This window comes from Vanessa tameamea, chromosome 21 (genome assembly GCF_037043105.1).
Source record: "Vanessa tameamea isolate UH-Manoa-2023 chromosome 21, ilVanTame1 primary haplotype, whole genome shotgun sequence".
NCBI classification, from domain to species: Eukaryota; Metazoa; Arthropoda; class Insecta; order Lepidoptera; family Nymphalidae; genus Vanessa; species Vanessa tameamea.
The window spans coordinates 887,665-900,887 of NC_087329.1; the positions used below are offsets into that span (position 1 = coordinate 887,665).

Consider the following 13,223-nt stretch of genomic DNA (forward strand, 5'->3'; position numbering starts at 1 on the left):
CATTGATTCTCAAAAGTAAATTAAAAAACTCGAGATATATGTACCTAGGATTTAAATATATTGTTAATAAGAAAAAAAAAATTGGTTTTTTAATTTATTTTATGTAATTTAGAGTTGCTTAGAAATTGGATAAGAATACAGTCAATCCAATATTTTATAACGCAATATAAACTACTACTAAACAACTATAAATCAGGTCTATCAGGTCTATGGATCCGGCTGATATTCGTTCAAGTTTAGGTCGCCAATTTCTAATTGGAAAAGGAAAATCTACATGGGGAACCGACGTATTTTTGAATTTAAAATAATCATTGTTAGTTTACTAAAAAAAATATAATTTATAAACAATCTTTAATAACCAATAAATTGAGTCTAATATTTTAGCTGCGAAATGGTAAAATACAAATTATCACAGAATTCTAAATCCTCTTTTCAAAGTACAAATACGGAAACCACCATTTTCGGATAAAAAAATTTAAATGAGCGGTGACTTTTAATCATATTTTAATAAAAATCTCCACATATAAACATTTTTATAAAATATGTAATCACCAAAAATAAAATGTACTTATACATTTTGAACTGCACTGAGATTTAATATATTTTGTTAAGTCATTATTAAATAAAATGATGTCGATTATCTGTAAAGATTTTTATAGGATAAACTAATTTACAAAGGAACTGTATAAATATACTATAGCCTTATGAACAGCCAATATTTGTTTGTTATATTTATTATTATTGATAGAAGTTTTGTAGTATTACAAACCGAAAATAAAGCTTTCAAAGTCAATATGCTATTGCTATATAGTGTATCCTTTCATTGTAAATATATTACATACTTTGAAGTTTGACGTACTCGGTGACAGCGGACAGGTGTAAACAATTTCCCGGCAAACAATATTATATACGGTATTAAAAATAAACTAAAGTTTTAACTTAGATATCTATACAAGTTTGTTCTTCATCATTGAAAAAAATTGGAAAAATGACTTGGAATAAAATAAAATGTAACCGAAGAGAACTCCAATTGGTAGGCACATTAAACGGAGGTCAAAGTTTTAGGTAAAATACGAATTTGTATGCATCTACATTAATTAAACTTCGTGTGCTTATTTTTAATAAATACATCGTAATAATGTTCAACAATTACAGGTGGGAATATAATAAAGAAATAGACGAATGGATAGGGGTGTTCTCCAAAACAGTTTGGAAATTGCGCCAAGACGATGAACATTTACAGTACAAAGTTATTGGGACATTACTAAATAAAACATCTAAAACAACAAAACAAAGGTGCGATGGTGAAATCTTCAAGAATTTACTAGAAAAATATTTCCGATTGAACTTTAAATTGAGTGATTATTATAAAGAGTGGTCCAACAAAGATAGTTTGTTTCAATCAGCTTGTAAACAATTTTACGGTATAAGAATGCTTTATCAAGAGCCGGTGGAGAATCTATTTTCATTTATTTGTAGTCAGAATAATCACATCTCTAGGTAAGAAATTTATTAAAAGAAAAAAAAATTAAAAAAAAATGTGATTTTAATAGTGTGTACTATCCGTATATTTCCAGGATATCTACTATGGTTGAGAAATTGTGTAAGCATTATGGAGACAAGATATGTGATCATGAAGGTACAACATATTATGCTTTTCCAGATGTTGAAAAATTATCAAGTCCACAGGTAAACTTTATGTACCTCAATATTCTTTAGATAAACCTAAAAACATTTATTTTTGTCATCAAGGAATAAAACCTATAAATCAAATAATAACAAAATCATAATAATATTTATTTGTATGCTCTTATTATCTTTTCAATTTCCATGTCTTCTATTGAAAAGGGCTTGATACCCTGTGCACCAAACTATTTCAGTGGTACAAACCAATGCAGAATTTGACTATGTCTAGATGGTTTGACCTTTAAAATAATGTCTGGAATTGTTTACTAAGTGTTTAATAAAAATGTAATAATGTTTTAGATTGAAGCGGAATTAAGAGATTTAGGTTTTGGCTATAGAGCTAAGTTCATTCAAAAATCAGCATCACAGATAGTAGAGTGGGGAGGCGAACAGTGGTTCAAGAGCTTACAAGAAATGAAATATAAGGATGCTAGGCTGGAACTGATGAAACTCTGCGGGATAGGACCAAAGGTATGGATAAATAAATACTTAAAGGCGGACTTATTACTAAACTAGCTACCCATCCTAGCTTTATATGGATACAGTATCTGTGTGATTAAAGATGACATTCACTCTTTTTTTTCAGCTAGGAAACCTGAAATTCTAGTCTTTTCTCTACTATAACATGCATTTATTATACATATAAGCCTTATTGACGAAAACCGCATTGAAGTATTAAGGCATTTGAGGCATGAATCATATTTGTTTTATACTATATAGAGAAGTGATAATTTCTACAAATTAAATTACTAATGATTCATTTGATGGGCTGTTGGCATTTGTTTTATTCTCACTATACAGTTATTGTCTTGTTTAACTTGTAATAACACTGTATAGTATTTATTGTAACAGAGTCCTCAGGCATAGACAATAATCAAAATAATATCTATATATATGTATATACTCCTAAAAGTATGATGTGGGGAAAGTAGCGGTCAGAGGCTAGGTATGTTTCTCTGGACATCCATCCTAAATTGTTAAATACAAATTATGATGAAAAAAGCTATGAATGTCACATATTCCTTCAGAGCCGAATGAATAAATATTTTAGACTAAGTGATTCATATATCTACATCTAATGTTTTGCAAACTAGTCAAACTATAACCATAGTAAAACAAGAGTACAACATGTATATTAATTTGCATGTTTCAAACAATTTTATATTCTGATCTCTAACTTTTTTTTTTGATATTATGGAGTCTCATCAATATCTGAAAACTATTTATATAAGTATACTAAGTCTGTCTGTCTTGCTATATCAGCTAAACCATTATACCAATTTTGATAAAATTTGGTATGAAGAAAACTTCAATTTCAAGGACGGCAGAAAGGACATAAGTCACTTTTTCTTAACCACTGAATTTTCATGTGCTTAATTTGTGTTTATGATTCATCTCGTTCTCGGCGGTGAAGGAAAACGTCGTGAGGAAACCTGCATGTGTCTAATTTCAACGATGTGTATCAAAAAACACCCATCGGAGCAGTGTGGTGGAATATACTTCAAACCTTCTCCTCAAAAAAAGGAGCCTAGCCTTAGCCCAGCAGTGGGAAATTTACAGGCTGTTAATGCAAAAAATTAATACAAAATTACTTTTATTAACACAATACATTAACACATACTAACAATTATTTATAGGTGTCAGATTGTATATGTTTGATGTCTCTAAACCACCTGGAGGCGCTGCCAGTTGACACACACGTGTACCAGATAGCAGCTCAGAACTACCTGCCACACTTGAAGGGAAAGAAGAGTGTTACCGAGAAGATGTACTCGGAAATAGGAGATCATTTCAGAATGTTGTATGGTGATATGGCGGGCTGGGCTCACACTGTAAGTTGATTCATTTTACTAGTTGGTTTCTAGAAACAATTTAAAAATGGCGTAGATTTATTATGGGCACCGATACTTAGTACTGTTGTGTACCGGTTGAAAATGTGTGAAGGCAGTATTTTGTGACATAGGTTGTGTAACGGATATTTGGATTAAATATCGGTGTTGATATCCGATTTCAGATGTCGCCCTGTCTTTGTTTAACTTTACATTGTACAATATGTGGGAAAGAGATGAAACGATAGTGATATCGAAATCGGTTTAACATTCGCTTCATCTCTTTCTCACAGATGGGTTAAAGAGAGATAGGGCGAATATTTCATGAGTTTAATGTTATCGTACTTTGAATGCTTTGACGTACCAAAACGATATTCATAGTTTTTTAGATGCGGTGAAAACGGTTACTCGTCATCATCAAATCGATGATATCCGATGTTCCGACGACATCCGATTTTAGATTAGTTTCGATATATCGGACACTTGCCTAGACGGCAGTGTAATTACAGGCACATCTCTGTTCCCAAGGTTGTTGGCGTATTGGCGATGCAAGGAGTTGTTAAAATTTCATATGTCAATGTCAATGGGCAATGACCACTTACCATCTTGCTTCAGTTGCCCGTGCGCCTGTGGGATAAAAAAGAATGTGAAGCTAAATGTTGGTAGAGCTCATTTCTTGAATGTGTCATTTTGGCGCGTCAGCTTTGCTTTCTTTCGTTTGCCGGTACACTTTTTTTTAAAACACATAAACATATAAAACACATCACGCGACAGAATTAACCCATTTTTTATTACTTTGTCATTTGTTTTTTTAAATATTAAAAAAAAAAACAACCTGTCAGACGGTTTTCTTAACTAGTTGAATGGTTCGAGTAGTGTAACTTTACCGCTCTGAAGTTGGCAATAACAGTCAATATTACGATCAAAACAACCACATCGCTTGCGTGGCGATTTATACTATGTATAGTTCTCATAAATTATACATCGATTTCGACGGGTGAGCGTATCTGCAAAAAACAGGGACACTCTTTTTTCTATTACTGTCATAATACGACGGGACTGAAATCCCACACGGAAAGAGCTTACAGACGTAAGACCTACAGCTTTATCGAGTCTGCCCATTACTTCTTCTCATATCATGACCGTATTATGAACATATCAGGTACGTAAACAAGCATGGCACGGACTATTATGCCCAATAAAAGGGGTCAGCACCGACATTCTCGTCGACTATTGTTGACGCTCCGTGCGTGGCTCACGATGTTGTCGGTTCGAACGATCCATTGAACCGGTTACTTCTCAGTTGAAAGAATTTTTTTTTCTGACACGTCCCTAGCGCGGGCAGTCTTTATACGTACTTTCCTAATCAGATGAGTTTTGGATTATCTCTAGAGAATTTCTTGACAGAAGGACCCAATAGCTTGTTATCGGTCCGTACCTATAACCTCGACATTTGCAACCTTATGAGTACAGTAGCACAGACTGACCACTCGGTCGCTTTATCACACAGATGCGAGTTCTGTTTACACTTGACCTTGAAATCATTGGAATCGTTTTAAAGCAAAGTTAAATTCTCACCACGCATAAATTAAATACGTGATCATTAAGATAATTTAGATTGACGCTTGTACAATGTTACATCGGTCGGACGGTAGGGACGCCAATAACAGCTAGTAACTGCTACAAATATCGATTACAAAAATCTTTATTAAAGATCATTGTTAAGTCATTTTTACGAACGGGGGTCCTTTTGGTTGGGGTCTCTTTGGCTAGTGGTTGGGGTCTCTTTAGCTGGTAAACTCTTTTTAGAAAAATAAGTTAAAAAAAAAATGAATTCTAATTTGAATTACGCATTCCATCGTTCCATCGACTGTTATATATGTTATATTTTCTGTTTCTCATCACTAGCCCGTCTGTCAAAAAGCTCAAGCTAAGCTTGAACAGAATATACCAACAAATTGTCTATTAATCTAATACATTTTTAATATTTATTTTATAGGTATTATTCTGTGCCGATCTAAAGAAATTCCAGCAAGATGAGAATTCGGTACCCACAGAAGAAAACCCTAGGAAAAGAAAGAAGAAATGATTTATACGAAAGAACTTGTAATTAAAAATTTTGAAATTATTCAAATAATTTAGGGGGCGTTAAAGTATTACGTAACGCAATTTGGGGGGGTCTCGTAAAACGTTATGATGCGTTGCAGGGGCGGGAGGGGGGATCAAAAATCTTCAAAAATTGCGTTACGTAATACTTGAACGCTCCCTTATTTCTATTATTTCTAATATCTTACACGATATCAAAGTACAAATACAATATAAAATCGGGATACAAAACACAACCTGGAATGGTCTATACGAATCTTTTACAAAGATAATATTCAATCAATCCAATATCACAATACTAAATAATAATTTACTATATATATTGCACTAATACATTATAATTATGTTTATATAGTAATACAATAACATACATCCACAAAATAATTTAATTATAGTACATTGGTTAGCGACAATTTTTTTATTTCATAATAAAGGAATGCACCTGATGGTTATTGGTTACCAGTTAGACACTGTATATGAACCGTACCTTACATTGCGCCAACGACCTTGGAAACTAAATTGTTGTCTCTGTAAGTCTATTCTGTAACAAGAAACTCGAATCTCGCCTCAGAAATCGAATGTCAGAATGTTATATGTGACATTGAATATAGGTAACACCATTGATCACCAGTTTTTGTTTATTTTTAATTGACAGTATGTGTGGATCAACCTTTAACTGAATTTTAAACAAATTCCACACAATCGATAGAACCTTATATTTGCACACTAAACTTGTGCTAACACTAAACATATGCTAAATTTTATGTGTTTTATTTACTTAGATTAATATATTATATATTTTTTAATTATTATTCAATAATCAGTACGTTATGGTTAAATTATTTTCTTAGAGATTCTATAAAACATAGTTCACAATTTGAAAAAATAAGTGTCTTTGGACATTCTTTTTTATATAGCGGTATATATTATGTATTAAATAACAGACGCATACAATAAATTAACAATGTTTGTAAATAATGAAATGAAAAGAAATAAAATCGTTATTAACAATCCAATGTGAATTATAATAATAACAAAAATTAAGGTAAAATAATAATGTTATATTAAATAAGTTTATATAGTAAATGGTGTATTAAACCGTATATCATAGAAATCATAACGATTTTTTTCTCACATGACGATTTCACCGTTAGCCGCACAAAAGTTAATTTTTTTTTTTAAATAAATATATATTTTGTTACGATATGGTAACAAACAGATGGATCTTACACTATTGGTGTTGCTAGTTGTTCTTATTTTGACAGTAAGTAAAACGTACATAACATTAAAAAGTACATTTAAAAAATATGATTTCAAGTTTTTCAGATCGTTTATACAGCTATTTAATTTTTAATTAAATGATTCTCATCTGCCACGATTATACAAATTTATATTTAAATACGCTTATTATCCGATCGTCGTCCTTGATACAAAACGATGTTTAGTATAACTTGAAAACACGACGCACGAGATTCACTGGTGGCCGTAGTATATGCGCGGGCAGAGCTCCAGGAGCGCCTGCAGCGCGCGTATCTCGGGCGCCAGGTCCGTGAGCGCGGCCGGCGTGGCCACGAGCGTCGGCGCGAACACCGTGCTCAGGTTGTGCGCCGACATTTTGTTCGTATCCGCGTGTTGGGCGATTCTGAAAAATGTACGTTTGGGTCGTCGTAGATTTTCAATTTGGTACATATTTTTAAGTTTGTATATTTTGTCTGAATTTGCTTATTGCTTTTCACTTTATGCTGCTAAGGTTTTGGCTTAAGTTTTGCAGTCGGCCGCCTGCCTGACACCGTTTTCCTTGGGAATGAAGCATTACGTTTGAGCATGGACGAATGGATATAGAGGAAGACCACGACCAGCGGATGGATCGATTGTGTGAAGGACGATATGGCTGGAAAGCATGTTACTTGTGAGATGACGTCAGACAGAGAAGTATATGAAATTGGGACGAGGACAGGAGGATTAAGATCGCTTATTGCTTTTGTTTTATTTATATTTTCTGTTCAATTACAAGCTGGAAGATAATCTCTGGTGACACAACATTTCATAAATTACGTAAACAAAAATAAAGTGTACGTAAACATTTTTTATATATAAAATATAGCAAAATATTTGAACATACCAGACAGCTATTTTACTTTTACTCATAGTTTTAGGCAACATAGGCATTAGAAGAAGTGTAATCCATGTGCCGTCAAAGCGCAGATAACCTTGGGATCTATGACGTCACCTGTGATGGTTAACTCATCGTTTGGTGGTAGAATAATGAGCTCGCTGATTGCTTTAGATATTATCCTTTTTTCACGTTAATAGATTTGTAAGAACATTTCTGTATGTCTCCATAACCACAACCAAACCTGTGCAGGTGCTGCACCATGTACTGCAGGCAGTTGAAGTGCGCCGGCGGCAGCGAGTCGAGCGCCTCTCGCAGCTCCGTCACCTGGTGCGCTGTGGTTTTCGCCTCTAAAAACAAATCATGTTTATAATAACAACCGTTTTTTTATAGTAAATAGATAGGCGGACCCGGAAAAAGGGCCTCGTGATGCTATGAGGTCGCCATCACTCGCTGGTTGGGAACTTAGACGATGTGGCCCTTACGTGCTGGAATGCACGACGGCTCACCCTTCGAAACGGAACACAACAATATTGAATATTGCTGTTTGGTGATAGAATGTGAGGAGTATGTGATATCTCCTAGACGGTATCGCACAAAGGCCTACCACCACGTAAATATAAATAGGTAGTGTAAGTGACTACTTTATGAGTACTTTGTATAAAAAATATAACACTTTTTTATATAAAGTATTTATCTCGTATCTCCTTTACGTATTCAGTAGGTAGTATAGAAAATTTAGTTCAGTATAATTAAAATATTTTTATGTGTTTTCTAAATATCTATCTAGCTAATGTCTCGCGTAAGTAAATGAATAGCGGCTTGGAAATATCCCACAGCTGGGCTTAGGCTACCTCTGCTTCGTGGAGTGAGTTTGGAAACTATTCCACCTTGCCACCCCAATACGTGCCGAGGGAAACACACGTGGCCTAATTATAAACACAACTCAAGCACAAGAAAATTCAATTGCACTTTGTAATTGCTTCATAACCGGATTTGAACCCACATTCTTGGATTGAGATTCACGTGTTCAACCACCTGGGGCATTTCGAATTTAAATATAATGTACTTACGGATAGCGTTCACTAGTTTAGGATGCACCTCGTAAGTGATCAGCGGCACCGGCAGGAGTCGCAGGTAAAGCTTAAGTGTTCCGGCGATTACGTTAATATTGCTGTAGACACTAAGATCTGTGGCTTCACCGTCTACGAAAAAAGCAAGAGTTTATATCAATTATACATAATACTAGTTGTGGGCTGCTAATTCGCCCGAATTTTAGGGGTTGGGTGTCTATGTCCTTCCCTGCAATTCAAATTAACTTCATAGCAAATTTCATGAAATTCGTTTCTGTGGTTTGGCCGTGGAAACACAACAGATAAACAAATAAGAGTTACTTTCGCATATATGTATAATATTAGTATAGACATCAAATAACCGTATCTGATAGATAGGTTGCTGGAACCGCTGCGATCAAGGAATACCCAGACGATGAAGATGACGACAGTCTCGTATGAGCATAGCTTAGTCATACCTTGTATTATATTTCTTGTAAAATCCTTTTATCATATATTATACATAGCGATAATATAAGTTTAGTATGACGTATCACTCGATAGCAATGCCACCTGGATAGATTTAACAGTGTAGTCACCTCCCTACTATTGGAAATACACTTGCTAAACATGTACGAGTACGTAGAACCGTGAGGAATATACAGTTCAAATGTAAGAGATTTTTTACACGGTATCTTTTTTCAATGCGAATAACTTCTTGATGATAAAGAATAATATTGTTTCAAATTTATATATTGTCCTAATCCCATTGTCTTTGATAAGTTAAACCTTTACCTTTGTCAAAAGCCATTTTTAAAGCCTCAATTTCATCAGCAAATCCAGACACCCTGTATATACCCTCCGAGTCCATGCCTCTGGTTTCTATTTCGTTGACGCACTTCCTCACCACAAAGGGTAAGGTACTGGAATGGGCATTGAGCAAGGTCGTCAGGTCGATACCAAACACCCCCCTCAGTTTTTTCAAATCTGGTACACAGTGGTTTGGTACGCGCTCGGAACATTTTGAATGAGCAATGAAGCCACAGTCTGGAATATTGAAAACATTCATTTATTTTTCAAAGTCAAAATATTTTAATTGCTTATGTTGGAAGAAAATATCGTGAGGATGTCTGCTTATGTCGGTTTTAAATGTGCCACATATGTGTCCAACAACCCCCGTTGGAGCAACCTTGTGGTACATGCACCATACCTTCTTGCCAAAACAGTTAGGAGGTTCAAGCCCAGAAATTTCTAGGGTATTCATTTCGAGCCTTTTAGAAATATTTTTTGTTTCATAAAATAGCATTTATATTGAGAAAGGTTATTATCTAAACTACTACCCCATAGCACTCAGGAATAATGTAACTTTGTACCAGTTTTTTTTAGGATCGGAATTCACATTGTATTACAAAAAGATAAATGTGTATTAGGTTATTAGAAAATGCAATACTATATTGCAATATATATACATACTGACCAACACATCAACAATTCCTGAACCCCGATTAATATGAAATGTGGTCATAACTTTTTCATAGCTAATTTGAAATTTCTTTAATTACATGCACGAATTTCAATACTAAGTTTTCAAAATTTCATACAAGAATTCTCATACTATGTTGGAACTAGAATTTTAGTATGTATTTAAAGAAATATAATATTAAGAAGAATATAATGGAGCCATACAAGGCAAATGTGTGATACAAAAGTGAAACTCAAAACAGCCGAGCCCCGAGGAAAAAGTAATATGTATATTAAAAACAGATATAGAATATAAATACAAATATTACCTTCGCATTTAACACCTTGAGCGGTGAAACCCCACAAGAAATTAGCACACAGTTCACACCAGTTTAATCCCTTAAATGTATGAACTTTGAATGAATGATATTTTGTATATTTGTACAAGAGGGGACTATCTTCTATAGTGGGTGTGATATCAAAATTAATTTTTTGTATATCAGATTCAATTTCTAATATTTTCCCCTCTTTTTTGTTTGTGATTGGACTCGATCTGTTCGAAGCCCTGATGAATGAAATGAATGGTTAGTCAAAGAATGTTATATTTATCTTAAAGATATATTAACAGAATTTATGAACGAAAAATATGAATATATTATTTAATACACTATCCTTTACAAATAAATGATGTTTAGTGTGTGATTAGTAGATCAATGATAAAGGAAAAAAAAATCAGTGATTCACTAACCACCTACTAAGCAAAGTTTATGAGTAAGGCCAGACTTATTGATAGCGCTTTGTGCAAGACCAGTGGGTAGGTACCACCAAGTCATCATTGTTGTATTCCACTGTAACTACAGGCACAAGGGACATAACATCTTAGTTTCTAAGATCAGTGACACAGTTGCAGTGTTAGGTAAGTTAAATTTCTTTGGTTTGAATGTCTATGGGCAATGATCATGACTTACCATTAAGTGGCTTATTTGAATGTCTATTCAAATGTCATCCATGTATGTTTTAACAAAGATATAGGCTAAATTTTACAAATGTTATATTTGAATAACTGTTGCAGTAAAGTAGAATAACTATACTCACTGATGTATTTTGGTAAGTGTGTTTATCTTCCTTCGATTAAGTGTAACATATGGGCTGTCTGTATAATTTGCCCGTGAATTGATCATTTCCATTATATGGTTAGCCTTGAGCTCCATGTGGCATGTTATTAGACCGTCTGCTACTAGGTCATATATACTATCGTATCTTTTGTCTTTAATGTAATGAGTGCCGTCGTAATATAATTTATAGTGATGTACTTTATTATTGAACCTGAATAAGAACATTATAATCATTAAAAGTTTTATATGATTGTAAACTGACATTAAAATGTCTTATTAAACAAATTATTGCATTGGAAGCTTATTTACAGCCAAGAGTTTAGATGCTCAATGAGGCAGAGATTTATAACACTTCCAAATTACTAACTATGGTCTGCTAACATCCAATAGAAGTATTAATACTTTTAATATATGAAAAAATAAATTGATGTGATGAAAAAATCCAGTTTATATAAATCAAAAAGAACATTAAAATAATTTATTTTGTTAACAAAAAGACATTATAACAATTTACGAACCAACTCAAGATTTTAATCTTTATTCTTTAGAACTTGGAATCAACCTAATAATTGACCATTGAGGCAGTTGAATATGAAATCTGTTAGTATAATTAAAAATTATTTCACTAATCCGAGTGACATTATGGTATCAGAGTTAAGGTCATATTAAACTACGAGAAACCGTTAATTAAAAAGAAGGGCAATACCTCCAAGTTAATGTGTAGAAATCATTGTACTCATTTCCTTTCCTTATCAGAAACGCACCATTGGGTTCGTCCTCTAACAACAAAGTAGCTTCCTTATGCCCCATGATTCCATGGTATTCCTTTCCATAGAACAGAGGCCTGTCTTGGCAGTCCTCACATGTTAAACGCTTTGGTACAGGAGCCTCTAGCTGAATACGATAAACTAAAAAAAGATTCTAGTTACTCAAAAAAGATATAAAAACAAATTGATTCATATATTTTAGTAACTAACGTTCTGGTTTCCAAATATTTTTAATATTCTCCATTTTTGTAATGGTTTATTTACGTTTTGTGTTGATCTAAAATACGGAAACGAATAACTATTAGAAAATAAATAACGAAATCGAAACGTAAACAAAACAAATGTCAAGATGAATGCAAAGATACAGATAAAATGCCTGTATCCCATAGTTACATAGATAATAAATTGTTGAATATTTCAAACATTATGTGGGTAATTTTAATTTTCATTGTCATTGAATTTTTCTATTACAATAATTTTATAAGACTATCATTATCAAATTTGTTTAGAAGTATTTGATATTGTTCAAGATATTTTGTGGTTTAAACTTTTTATATTGTTGTATCTTAGCTACAATAAAAATAAACCATGTATGTTAAATAATCAAAATCTTCACATATATTCTTACAGCTAAAGATGAGAAATTCCCGAACTCGAATTTAAAATTCTATTACGGGTTATTTTTAAATAAAAATATTCACATTTTATCGTGCATGATGACGAATAATTTATTACACACGCGCCACGATCCGTTATTATCAGTATGACAAATTATCCATGTCGCCTCACTTAATGAAGTCATTGAGGAGTCGAGGTTTGTACGCGCACGCGAGAAATGATAGTCGAGGATATATAGACAAGGCAAAAACTTAGATTCAAAGTCAAACTTAGAGTCAAAAATCAATATTTTGCCAAATTCCAATTTTGAAATTATTTGTTCATAATACGTCATTTATCGAATTTTTAAACAAGAATCAAAGGAGTTCTTATTCCTATTCTATATTTATATTTAAATGATAATACGAACTACTCAAATACGTTGCAGCTACAAAACCATCCCAAGTAGTTGTCAATAAGTAAATTAATTAGGGATT

The 13,223-nt window shown here is 33.2% G+C and overlaps 2 protein-coding genes across 2 annotated transcripts; one reads left to right on the plus strand and one right to left on the minus strand.

The window, feature by feature from the left end:
* Window positions 1–854: 854 nt before the first annotated feature.
* On the plus strand, window positions 855–5,640 carry LOC113394846 (N-glycosylase/DNA lyase). Its single transcript, XM_026632284.2, has 6 exons — window positions 855–1,065; window positions 1,156–1,500; window positions 1,578–1,689; window positions 1,987–2,157; window positions 3,324–3,518; window positions 5,515–5,640. The coding sequence occupies exons 1-6, from the start codon at window positions 989–991 to the stop codon at window positions 5,602–5,604; spliced, it is 990 nt and encodes a 329-aa protein (XP_026488069.2). The 5' UTR covers window positions 855–988; the 3' UTR covers window positions 5,605–5,640.
* Window positions 5,641–6,877: 1,237 nt separating this feature from the next.
* LOC113394845 (N-chimaerin) lies at window positions 6,878–12,500 on the minus strand. Its single transcript, XM_026632283.2, has 8 exons — window positions 12,340–12,500; window positions 12,069–12,270; window positions 11,343–11,573; window positions 10,577–10,812; window positions 9,582–9,833; window positions 8,808–8,939; window positions 7,979–8,084; window positions 6,878–7,263 (listed from the first exon to the last, which is right to left on the minus strand). The coding sequence occupies exons 1-8, from the start codon at window positions 12,371–12,373 to the stop codon at window positions 7,095–7,097; spliced, it is 1,362 nt and encodes a 453-aa protein (XP_026488068.2). The 5' UTR covers window positions 12,374–12,500; the 3' UTR covers window positions 6,878–7,094.
* Between the last annotated feature and the right edge of the window lie 723 nt (window positions 12,501–13,223).

Excerpts from the sequence above, each read along its gene's own strand:
- LOC113394846 (XM_026632284.2), top strand. The coding sequence starts at position 989 with ATGACTTGGAATAAAATAAAATGTAACCGAAGAGAACTCCAATTGGTA. Across the intron at positions 1,066-1,155 it reads AACGGAGGTCAAAGTTTTAG|GTGGGAATATAATAAAGAAA; the intron begins GTAAAATACGAA and ends CAACAATTACAG. Across the intron at positions 3,519-5,514 it reads TGGCGGGCTGGGCTCACACT|GTATTATTCTGTGCCGATCT; the intron begins GTAAGTTGATTC and ends TTTATTTTATAG.
- LOC113394845 (XM_026632283.2), bottom strand. The coding sequence starts at position 12,373 with ATGGAGAATATTAAAAATATTTGGAAACCAGAAC. Across the intron at positions 10,813-11,342 it reads ACACTTACCAAAATACATCA|GGCTTCGAACAGATCGAGTC; the intron begins GTGAGTATAGTT and ends TTCATTCATCAG. Across the intron at positions 8,085-8,807 it reads TAAACTAGTGAACGCTATCC|AGGCGAAAACCACAGCGCAC; the intron begins GTAAGTACATTA and ends ATTTGTTTTTAG.